This window comes from Physcomitrium patens, chromosome 4, assembly GCF_059467195.1.
Source record: "Physcomitrium patens ecotype Gransden chromosome 4, ASM5946719v1, whole genome shotgun sequence".
In the NCBI taxonomy this organism is placed as follows: domain Eukaryota; kingdom Viridiplantae; phylum Streptophyta; class Bryopsida; order Funariales; family Funariaceae; genus Physcomitrium; species Physcomitrium patens.
In genome coordinates, this window is record NC_143413.1 from 14247898 (window position 1) to 14259131 (window position 11234).

The 11234-nt window shown below is 41.3% G+C and overlaps 2 protein-coding genes across 4 annotated transcripts; both read left to right on the top strand.

The window, feature by feature from the left end:
- The first annotated feature begins 1291 nt into the window (after positions 1-1291).
- On the top strand, positions 1292-6579 carry LOC112280772 (phytyl ester synthase 1, chloroplastic). 2 transcript variants are annotated; one of them, XM_090249872.1, is made up of 16 exons: positions 1292-2047; positions 2257-2900; positions 3029-3080; positions 3176-3231; positions 3324-3482; positions 3612-3719; positions 3858-3964; positions 4132-4253; positions 4443-4542; positions 4697-4830; positions 4931-5142; positions 5250-5407; positions 5525-5638; positions 5753-5838; positions 5966-6075; positions 6200-6579. In XM_090249872.1, the coding sequence occupies exons 2-16, from the start codon at positions 2351-2353 to the stop codon at positions 6382-6384; spliced, it is 2253 nt and encodes a 750-aa protein (XP_090105998.1). In that variant the 5' UTR covers positions 1292-2047; positions 2257-2350; the 3' UTR covers positions 6385-6579. The 2 variants fall into 2 exon arrangements, with proteins under 2 accessions (XP_090105998.1, XP_090105999.1); XM_090249873.1 differs by having other exon boundaries at positions 2350-2900.
- A 1524-nt stretch (positions 6580-8103) lies between these two features.
- Positions 8104-11018, top strand: LOC112280992 (uncharacterized). 2 transcript variants are annotated; one of them, XM_024517017.3, is made up of 8 exons: positions 8104-8171; positions 8422-8494; positions 8697-8862; positions 9163-9251; positions 9416-9502; positions 9809-9957; positions 10196-10327; positions 10534-11018. In XM_024517017.3, the coding sequence occupies exons 2-8, from the start codon at positions 8474-8476 to the stop codon at positions 10715-10717; spliced, it is 828 nt and encodes a 275-aa protein (XP_024372785.1). In that variant the 5' UTR covers positions 8104-8171; positions 8422-8473; the 3' UTR covers positions 10718-11018. The 2 variants fall into 2 exon arrangements, with proteins under 2 accessions (XP_024372785.1, XP_024372786.1); XM_024517018.3 differs by having other exon boundaries at positions 8422-8482.
- Positions 11019-11234: the final 216 nt, after the last annotated feature.

Below are 11234 nucleotides of genomic sequence, written 5' to 3' on the forward strand. Positions count from 1 at the left end.
CTTGGTAATAAATTTCATTCGTTTAGTCTCCCTTGTTCAGACCAGCTCCCGGAATCATGCTTTACAATGGTGTGTTTTTCTTTTATGGTTATGTGGGTTCCGTGTAGTACTATATAATATATATAGTTGTAAAAATGATTAATGCACGCTTTGATAGAAAAAGTAAATAAATAAATAATAAACCCTAGTACAAGTTTGTGTTGTATGGATAAGTGTTTTGTTATTGTCATGGTGACATTATGGCACAAGGTTTGCCATAATTGTTACTTCTTCCTTGATAGAAAGGTGTTTGTATTGGGTAGAACTCTTCTATGAAAACCATTTTATTTGTTTTATTTGCTGTTAAGTGATTATTAATATTTTAATGAAAAGCTTTGTTTCCTAATGGTTAGATATTGTATAAATATATATATATATATATAAATATATATACGTATATGTAAATATATAAAATTGAAATTGCATAATGGATGTAGTAGAAAAGAAAAATCTTCATAACAAGATTACTATTCTTACTTTTTTAAGGGTTAGAACAGCTTCTTCTTAAATGTTTCACTTTAATTCTATTATTAAAGTTTAATACTAATTTCAAAAACATCTTTCAACAGATTTATGTCTTATTTATGATTAGTATTAACTGTATTTGCTGTCAAGAAATCGAGGTTGAATTCAATTCAAATAATTACATGTATCGAAAAGTATTGAACTAATTTCACTAAAGCGCTTAAAAATGTTGAGATATTTTGTTGCTATATTAACAAAGACCCATTACTGTCGTGTGAATCATTCATAAACCAAGTGACTCAAACACTACGATGTCCAATGAAATCTAAAATAGAGATGAGTCGCCACCAAAAAAAATCCAAAAAAATCCATAAAAATTAAATGGAAAAAAAAAAAAAAAAAAAAAAAACCCCACATTTCCAAAACAGCATTAATTTTGATGTGAAGAAGAAAACATCATACTTTAATTAAAAAGGCAATTGAACACCACAATGCAACATCAGAATCTAATGCAGCGGAGTGCCTTTTAAAGCACAGGGAACACTTTTTCCAATCCCCACCAGCTCTCGTCGACTCCTATTGGATGAGACCCCAAACAATCCAACTGGACCCTGACGCCCAGTCACGACCATCGGGTGACGTGTACCGGAGCAAGTGACGTGGACATTGCACGTTGCAACAAAATAACTCGAAAGCGCCGATGTTCCGTTCACACCGCACTCGCAGTCATCGTAGGCCCCTTCGGCGATGACTTGCGGCCGGAGTTGGAGCATCGTCGCCGCACTCTCATCACAAGCTATAAATGGATCTATGGATCGATGGATTGATCGATCGGCATCGGAACATCGTCAATGAGGAGAGTCGACATTAATCCAGCCTCGTACCCAAGATTTTGGTTACATCAGCCTTCAACAATCGTGCAATCGGGGAAAGAAAAACTGAATGGTTTTCCTCACGTTTCCCAAGCTTTCCTTGCTCTCGGCGACCCTCACGCCATCGAAAGTACGCCCGATTGCGTGCTACCCTGCATTTCCGAACTCGTCGACGTCATGGTTAAGCTATTGTGTTGCCGGTTGCTCGAATCACTCCATTGTGTAATGATAGTTGGACGGATCCCATGCACGGTCACTCCATGCTGCCGCGCCAGCCGCCGAAACGAGATCGATCAGAGTTGGTTTGAGCTGGGAGGAGGAGGAGCCCCATCACGACCCGGATGTAGCTCGTGAGGAAGCACATCAGGTGCCACGCAGGGGTGGCTTCTGAGAGTTTCTGAGGGTCGTGCTGGGCTCGTCCCTTTCTGGTTTGTTTGTTGGAGAGTTTTTGTGGACTGTATTGTGATTATTTAGGTGTCTTTTTTGTACTATTTCAAGTTGATCTGTTGGGAAAAGGGTATAAGCTCGTGGGGTCCCTGGGCGGGAGGTGCTGTCTTGAATTTCCGGTCAAGGTCTCCCAACTTCTACCCAACAGTTCCAGGGTTTGTGTGTGTCGTTGCAATCGGAGGAGATATTGCTGCCGATTTCAGGGTTGGACCATTAGTATTTGGGTAATTGCTCTGCTCCTTGTTGTCATGTGTAGGTATGGATGATCGCTGAATCACGTGTGAGGCCTTGATCAGTGATAGGGGAGTGAGATGGTGCAAGGTTAATGTCTGTGAAGGAATGGAGTGAATCGTTCTTCTTGTCGTTGAAGTGTGCATGTGTTGTGATTTGTCTTATGAAGCTAGTCAGTAACTGTGATAATGTTTGAACTCAGTTTTGCGATCTCTGGGCGATGTGTAGTCAAATCACTTGCTGAACAGCTTGCACATGCTTGCCAAAACTCACGAAACGCCTTCGGTATCAACAGAATGGATGCCATTGGGCATGGTTTCTTGCTGCTTCCCCACACCTCACTCCTAAGATCCAAGCAACCGAACACGTTACGAAAATTCGCCGAATTTAACTACCCGCCTCTCCCCGGATTGTCAAATAGAAGAACTGTTCCAAAATGCCCTAAAAGACTCCAAATGACTCTTGGGATGGCGAATTTTTCTTCAATTGACATACCACGCAAAGGTAAGTCTAACAATGAAACAAGAACATTAAAGGACTCTTTCGGAAAGCCCAAGCTGCAGCGGGGTGCATCGCATGAAGGAAAGGACCTCACAGAAGCGCCCGCAGACTCTTCCAAACATTCTCGTGATGCTCCTGTGGTTACATTGGACAAGAGCGCCACCGTTGGTCCAGGAATGCATCACAAAAAGACCAGTTTAAGTTGGAGTGGGAAGCACAGCGGACAATTGGTGTGGAAGGAGCTTCAAGAACTCGTTAAGCGAGATACAGGGCCACCATCGTGGTATTGTTACGAGGATGCTGGTAGTCGACCAGAGAATGCTCCTCTATTTTTCTGCCTTCCAGGTATGCCTTCCAGTTTATTTCCTCCCTCGGATTTTCAAGCACCTGGTATAATTCTCTTCTTGTTTTACTGTCATGAGGGCGCCAAATTTGATGTCTTACGAAGGTCGTTTACGTTGCATCTCTTGCAGATATCATTTCCAATGGCTTGAGCTTGGCACTACACCAAGAGAAGCTTGCACGGTTAGTATGCCATCCCTTATTGTTTACCAATAATTTGAGTTCGAATGATCACGTTTGAAGAGTCCGGGTCTGACGAAATATCGAATTGAGCGCAGGTTGTTCGAGGTGCGGCGATTGCATGTTCCAGTCACGGACGAATCCTCAAATGAAGGTGTGGAACATTTGACTACATCGTACACGTCGTTATTATTCGCATGGAGGTTGCCAAATCTTTGTTTTGACGATTTTAAAAATTGTACGCAGACTTGATTTCGATAATTGAAGGAGCCGTGAGAGAGGAGTCGTCACTTCGAAAGGATAGACCCATATATCTTATGGGTGAAGGATATGGCGCTCTTCTCGCCATTTCCGTTGCGGCTCGCAATCCAGAGATCGACTTGGTATTAGTTCTTGTAGACCCCGGTACGTTCACAGACTCTTTCTTTATAGTCTTCTTCGTGTACCTGGTGGACAAGTGAACATCCTCGGGTGAATAAGGACTGTTTTCACATTGACTGAGTAGAGCTGCTTTTACTTGATTTCGTGTTACAGCGACTTGGTGCGACAAGAGTAGTATCCTGCCTCCAGGTGTAGACGTGCTGGATGCGGCTCCTGGTCCTGTTTCATCGTCGATTCCGTTTCTTTTCTCAATGAGCATTGGTGAGGCCGATACCAATTCCTTGTATCCAACAGTAGTGAGATTCATTGTGTTATTTTCAGGACGTTATAGTTATTACAGCTTACTGTCCATTTGGTCTCTCAATAAAATGTAAGGAATAACACTGGTGGGGGTGACAGGTGATCCTCTCACCATTGTAAAGGCCATAGTGGATCCCTCTCTTCCACGATTAGAGAAATCACAGCAATTTATGGTGGCTTTGCGAGACGTGCTTCAAGTTATTGCTGTAAGATTCATTCGCAGTTACTAACTGAACACAACTCTACACCTTTCGTTTGTTTAACTTTTGTTTCAAAGTTTAGACTAGGCCACACTTCAGAAGACGAATGTTTTTCAAAGAGCGAGAATAACAGGGTACAGTTGAAGAATTGATATTGTGGATGGATCCTGCAGACTGCTTCTGTAGTTTTGTCGAGAGATGTAGCCCGGCGGAAGGTGAATCAGTTGCAGATGGCTGCGCATAAAGCTGTATTTGATATGAAGAATGTCAAGGCTGATGTGTTTGTGCTGTACAGGTAAGCTAGTTTTTTTGCGTCTCCTGCAACTGGTGCTCAATACTAGGTTAAAGCTTTCATGTGGGTGCAGAAAATTGATATTCTGTCGCGATTTCTGGAGATACGTGCAGGCACAGTGACTAAAACGGTTCGCAGTGTGTACACTGTTAAGGTGTTGCGTCATGATCATATCCGTAATCTTTTGTGCAGTGGAAAACCACAGAATCAAAATGAGGCAGAGAGATTGCGGCAATCTATACCCTCTGGTACGGGTCGAATCTTCAAAGACCGCCGTGGTGCCCTACTTCTGGTAAATCACACCGTTATAGACCCATTCCGACCGAACATACTGGACACAATCCCGCATGCGTATTGACATCCATTCAAGCTTCGTTTTGAGTTTCTGTTTGTCTCCTCACTACACACTGAACAATCCATTCTCTATCCTTGTCGTTGAATTCCAGGAAGATGGCATTGAGCTAGCGAGTTTGATCAAAGCCACTCACATGTACAGGCGCGCTAAATTACGCAACATTGTCACAGACTACGTACCCCCTACCGACGAGGAGAAAGAGTGCTTTCGGAAGGCTCACCTGAAGTAAGTTTGCGATTATCTCTTGTATCATCAGTCGTAGCAGAATGCCAATACCAGATTCCTTGGTAACTCGCTGATCACACTTGATTTGGTAATGTTGCAGCCTAATGAAGCAACTATTCAGTCCCGTGTATTTCCACGCAAAGGGAGATGGGTCAGTGAAAAGAGGCTTGCCTAAGCTCACCAAAGAAAGGCCGATCCTTCTTGTCTGCAATCACACATTCGTGGGATTCGATTTAGGGGTTATAATAGGATCTTTCATGGACGATCAGGACGTGTTTATTCGCGCTCTAGCACATCCACTCTTGACAATTGGTAACAGACTATACTCTTTCCACTCTCGAGCAGATGTTGATCTAAATTGAAGCTTAAGAACATTAGAAGAGGGCCCAACTGAAAAGTTTTACATTTTCCATGTGCAGACCAACCTGGAGAATTGATGGTGGATTCTTCACTGCCGGATTTGGCGCGCTTGCTCGGCTCTGTTCCTGTATCCGGGAGCAATCTTTACAAGTTGTTGGCTGCCAAGGAGACAGTCTTTCTTCTCCCAGGTGGCATGAGGGAAGCTGTCAAGCGGAGGGTATTGCCTTTCATCAACATTTTATTCTTATTTTCGCACAGAACCTGCAGACTTTCCATCTTCATTTGTTTCTAAGTGCGGATACAAGTATTTCATTTCTAAATTTAGTTCTTACAGGGAGAGTCCTACAAGTTGATTTGGCCAGCCAAACCAGAGTTTGTGAGAACTGCCATCCGGCATGGTGCTGTAATTATACCCATGGCTGCTGTAGGCGGTGATGAGTTTATCAAGGTGCCTTTCTCCTACTTCTAATCCAGTGCAGTTTTACCCATGGTGTCTGCAGTCAAACTAATCAATGATTCTGTACTTTTAGTTCATTAATACATGCTACTTCTGTTGGAGCAGATAATCGCGGATCAGCATCAGATTTTAAATTTACCTGTAATTGGAGATCAACTTCAGCGCATGGGTGACCAAATGCCTCGTGCCAGGTATCAACTCAACCCGCTAAAATAGAAGTCATGAGATGCAAAGCTGCAATAACTTTCGTCGTATGAGCAGTATGCATTGGAAGTTTGTCAAGCACCAAATCAAACATCATGTGGGTCGTTCATTCAGATCACCGAAAGAGGGAGTACCAGAGGAAGGGCACATGTTGGGCACCGTTGGCATTCCAACGCCTCCCCCTCGAATGTACTTCATATATCAGAAGCCAATTTACACACACGGTAAGCTAAGCCGCAATGACTGTGACCCTCTATTGCGTGTATGCAACTTCCAGCGTCTGCTTCACCAACTTGTAAGTATTATGTGCACTGCATGGAGATGAGATTCATTTCTGTCAATTTTCAGAGCTGCGTGACTCCTTGAACGACAAAGAAACCGTGTCGGCGCTGTATCAGCAAGTCAAGTCGGAGATTGAGACAGGTATCTCCTATCTATTGAAGAAGAGGGAGGAAGACCCTTATCAATACTTTGTTCCCAGGGTTCTGTACGAGAAGTCTTGGGATAAGCAAGCGCCAACGTTCAAACCATAGCTGGGGACTCACCTCGTAAGCCAATTAATTCCCCATCATGTGGGGAATTCTACAGAACAAGATCTAGTTCAGGAATTATTGTTTGAATTCCAGAACCCTAGTTTCTAAATTATGCATTTGTCACATGAGATTTGATAAGTGGCAATTATGGATCAACTTGACAGAAATCAATGGCCAATATTTTTTTAAGGGTTAGATTCTGACTTAAAATGTAAATGTATGGGGGCAAAGGGTTTCATGTCAGATCGTGATGTTTTCTTAATCACTGAGTGCTTGCTTTGATGATTTTCTGTATATTTTTGGTACAGTAATTACGTTTTCATGTTTGTTAAATTCGCTTAAAATTTTATTATGTCATGTTTCTAACTCTTCCTGTGCGAAATATGCCAAGGAAAAGTTGGGATCACAATATTGAATATTTCTGCAATCTTTTTAAATTCATTTTTGTAACCTCATCTTAAGATGTTATTTTACTGTATATCTGCACTAGATATTTTAAAATATCAAGCAGCAACAAACATAATGTATTGAATACGTATATTCATTACGTCATTAATCTTGGCATCACAATGCAAAACTCTTTTTTAAAATCATCAATTAATTTCTGCACGTTAAACTTGGATCCAGGCATAATTAATGCAATATTTACTGTATTTGACTTATTTGTCAGATAGAATGTCAAAATGTCTTCAATCTTCATCCCACATGAGAGATTAATTCCATCGACACCACATGACTATCAGTCAAAGTGAACAAATTCAAAGTACCAATTTTAATGATTTTATTCAAAATTTTAAACTATGCTTAAGATAAATTAATAGAAATTGAATAAAACTAAGGAGCTAAAATATGAATTTTAAATAAAAATGAATAGACTTAAAATAAATAAAACTATGTTAATTTTTATTTATTTATATAGAATTGCATAAGCATAAAAATAGATGTTGATGCAAAATCAAAACCACACAATCTAAAAAAGATAGTGTAAATCTATTATTCTAACCTGTTAATTTATGTCCTAGAGAAATAAATAAAAATTAATAACCAAATCAAGGTACAAGTTGGTATTACTATTTGCATCAAATAGTTGCTTGAGAACAAAAATAAAAAAATAAAAAATAAATCTCAAAATTTATCCTAAATTATTTATTTATTCATTTATTTTAAATACATTACAAAACAAGAGGTTTGGTTCAGACAGAAAAACAAAAACACAACGCTCAAATGTACCACACGAGAGACAGACAACAACAACTGGATGAATGAACGTATCAGCGAATGAATGAACGAATGTACATGGATGGAATATCGAGTCAGAGTCCAGTTCGACCAGTCCCCGTGTGAACAGGGAATGGGGGGGGGGCTCCGTCTCGGAGACTACGCCGGAAATGTGGCGCCGAGTCCTCGTCGTCCTCCTTCAACTCCGATGATGCAACAATAAATCGAGATACCACGTGCTGCATACTCCCTCCGGGTATGCATCGATCCTACCTACGAACCCAAAAAAAATATTGCAAACAAAAACAAACAATTACGAACAACCCAACTACACAAACAAACAAACGAAGAGAGAGGGAGGGGAAAGAAAAAGCAAACCCACCAGTCAGTCGCCGATCCTTTTCCTTCCTTCTCATCGCTTAGTTTGTTTGCAAAATCCTTCCTCGTGCATCATCTATTTACATTGCCGCGTTTTCTTCTCCCTCCTTCTTCTTCATATTCTTCATTTGGATTGATCGTGCGAGGTTGTGGTGTGGCGGGAGTTTTGGTTACGAAGCTCGCAGCTGAGGGTATGGCGGGGCTCAATCCCCTCCGCGTTTTGGAGTTTTTATTCTATTTTTTGTTGTTGTGAGGAATAGCAATTTTTTTATCTATCTTTTGTTTTATTATTTTTCTTTCTGTTTTAGGTTTGTGATGTTTGAAGCTGGTTTGGTAGTTTGGAGATTTGGGGTGTGTGTTGCGGTCGCCATTGGTAGGGTTTAGCCTTGTGGGTGATGGACTTGAGGTGTGTATGTGATCTCTTGCGGTTTTCTTATCCAGGTGGAGTGGAATCTTTCTCTTCAGCGGGAGCTTCATCCTCGACGAACGCAGGATGCCCGAGGTAGCTTTCGAGGTTGGACCTGGACTCTACTGGTTGTGAGTGTGCATCGAGTTGGTGCCCAGGAGAGTTTTCTGAGTGCTACAATGGGTTTGAACTATTTGCTGGGTGCCTATGTGGTCTGTTCTGATGTGTTTTGTATCTTTCGTCCCTCTGTAGTCTTTTGATAATGTTACTGATAATACATATATGTTATGTTATGTTATTTATTTTTAAGTCCATGGAGGGATCGGAACAGCTTCAGTCTGGGAAGGTGTCTGAACAGCTGAGCATCGCCATGCCGGAGTGGCTTTCCCAGCAGTGGGAAACCCTTAAGCACGACCAGGCTGCTCTTTACACCACCATTGCCGTGCTCTTCGTAACACTGTTGACTCTTTTTATTGGTACACTCCTTTCGCGCCATTGCCTAGTTCTTCACCTTTTTTCTTTTATTTATTTTTAATGAAATAGGGTTTTTGCTTAGCAATGGAAGCATCGAAGAGATTTTTGTTTTTATACCTTGGATTTCCGGTAATTTTGGCTACCTTTCTAGCTCATAAGTGTGAAACAGGGCGTTGGAGGTTTTAATAAGTTCTAGCCCCTCCTACGTCTTGCACACCTTATATTTCGATTTTTGACTTCTCAATTAGGTTTGGGCGAGCCTGAATGTTTAATCTTTTTGGCAAATATTTCTTGAACTGTAGTTACTCGGGTCACATTCAAGCGGAAGAAGTCCAAAACTGTCCTATTGGTAGGGTTGAACGGCGCTGGAAAGACTGCGCTCTTTTATCAGGTACCTATCTTGTACTAAGCTGTTGTAAGGGTGAAGTCGAAAAACGCAGATTTTGTGGCCACAAATTTCTAGTCGTTTAACTAGACATAGTTTGGCGGATATGTTGCTAAATCAGATTTTTGAAGTTCTTGTTAACCCTTGTTGTAAATGGTTCTATGGCGCAGTTAAGGGATGGCACAACTCATCAAGGGGCGGTCACGTCAATGGAACCTAACGCTGATACCTTCATATTACATTCCGAGACATCAAAGGTACTCAACCTCTATGCTAGAGAACTAGAACTTTTCGCATGTGACTTGTTTTACTTAGCACTGTAACAACACTGGCAACCTGAAGCTCCCATTTGTGGCGCGCGCGCCTCAACGGCTCAGATGATGTTTTAACGTGTGGAGTCATGGGTTGCTCTGTATGGTGCTTTCTCTTGCACTTTAATCGCCCATGTAGCACAGTATTTTCTTCATAGATGCAACAGATCAATGCATGGTGAAGGGTGTTTCCTCATATATGGTTGTCCTGAGAAACTTAAAACTGGTTAACTTCTTCCATGATGCCTACAGAAAGGAAAAGTAAAGCCTGTCCATGTTGTGGATGTTCCGGGACATCCCAAGTTGAGACCTCAACTGGAGGAGCTCTTGCCAAAGTCTTGTTGCCTTGTCTTTGTGGTGGATGCCCTTGATTTCATGCCTCATGTTCGAGCGGCTGCAGAGTAAGTAACACTTTCACTTCAGTTTTTTCTTCGCTGGTATATTTCAAAATTCATTTAGCATCATCATAAGAGGTTGCATCTCGTGGATCTACTGATTTCGGTTTATTCCGGGTAGGATGTAAGTCAGATTGCTAATGCGAGTTTGGAACGTGCTAGAATATTTCTATCACTTAATTTTGCCTATTTTATGTGAATGAGGAACCCTTTTCCGCTAAGTTCGAAGTGTACTTTAATGTAGGTATCTGTACGAGTTGCTCACGAATAAAGAAGTGGTGAAGAGAAGGATTCCCATACTGCTGACATGCAACAAAATGGACAAAATAACCGCTCATTCTTCTAACTTTATCAAGGGGCAGCTAGAGAAAGAACTGTAAGTGCCTATACCAGTCAACTGAACCGTTTTCTGCTTTTTTGCGTACACATCACTTGACTTGGTTTAATGCGACTTCAGAAAAATGGTCTGTATTAACGAACTTCTACTCTTGAAGCATGTCATTGGCTGTAGGTAGACCTAAAGTACGTCACTCTGCTTGAAAATAGTTAATATCCATGTGTATCGCGTTTCTCTTGTGACAGAAACAAGCTCCGAAAATCAAGGACCTCAGTGTCAGCTGCCGATGTTTCTAGTGAAATTTCTCTGGGAGTGCAGGGAGAAGTATTTAATTTTACCCAATGTAGCAACAAAATCACAATCGCTGAAGTCTCAGCTCTTACTGGGAAGGTGGAGCAGGTGGAGCAATTTATCCGGGAATACGTTTAAACACTACTAGTTTTCATTCCAGGGATGGGAATGTTGATGTCGAAAAATCTCTGGATGTAAATCTTGATGAGTACAAGATGCACACCATTCACAAATTGGTGTTAGAGGATCAGTCTTTGACTAAAGACTGGCTGCAGGTGTAAATTTGTGGTGTTAGTTGAGAATAGGTGCCATGTTCTTGTAAATCTCATTTTCGTGCTTGATAGGTTGCATGCGTAGGTGTGGACTCAATAAGTTGTTAACCTAGTAGGCATGACTTTTGTGACTTAATTTTTTTTCCAAATAAGACTTTTCTAACCAATTCGTTGTAGGAAAAAGGGTTCTTTGCACATGTACCTTCAGGGCTTCTCTTCGTGTGTCTTCTTCTGATGCCTGTAGAAACTGTTTACTGTTCATTCTAGTCTCGTCTGATGTATGTTTGGTGTCCAAGCAGGACTCGATGTAATGTTTGAGTGAGGTGGTCATGAATTACATATCTAGTTTCGTCTTTTGGTTTAGCGTCGCTAGTTTATGAAAT

Coding starts and splice junctions, on each gene's coding strand:
- LOC112280772 (XM_090249872.1), top strand. CDS start 2,351: ATGGATGCCATTGGGCATGGTTTCTTGCTGCTTCCCCACACCTCACTC. Junction 3,232..3,323: donor GGACGAATCCTCAAATGAAG/GTGTGGAACATT, acceptor AATTGTACGCAG/ACTTGATTTCGATAATTGAA. Junction 5,639..5,752: donor GCGGTGATGAGTTTATCAAG/GTGCCTTTCTCC, acceptor CTGTTGGAGCAG/ATAATCGCGGATCAGCATCA.
- LOC112280992 (XM_024517017.3), top strand. CDS start 8,474: ATGCCCGAGGTAGCTTTCGAG. Junction 8,495..8,696: donor TGCCCGAGGTAGCTTTCGAG/GTTGGACCTGGA, acceptor TTTATTTTTAAG/TCCATGGAGGGATCGGAACA. Junction 9,503..9,808: donor TACATTCCGAGACATCAAAG/GTACTCAACCTC, acceptor TGATGCCTACAG/AAAGGAAAAGTAAAGCCTGT.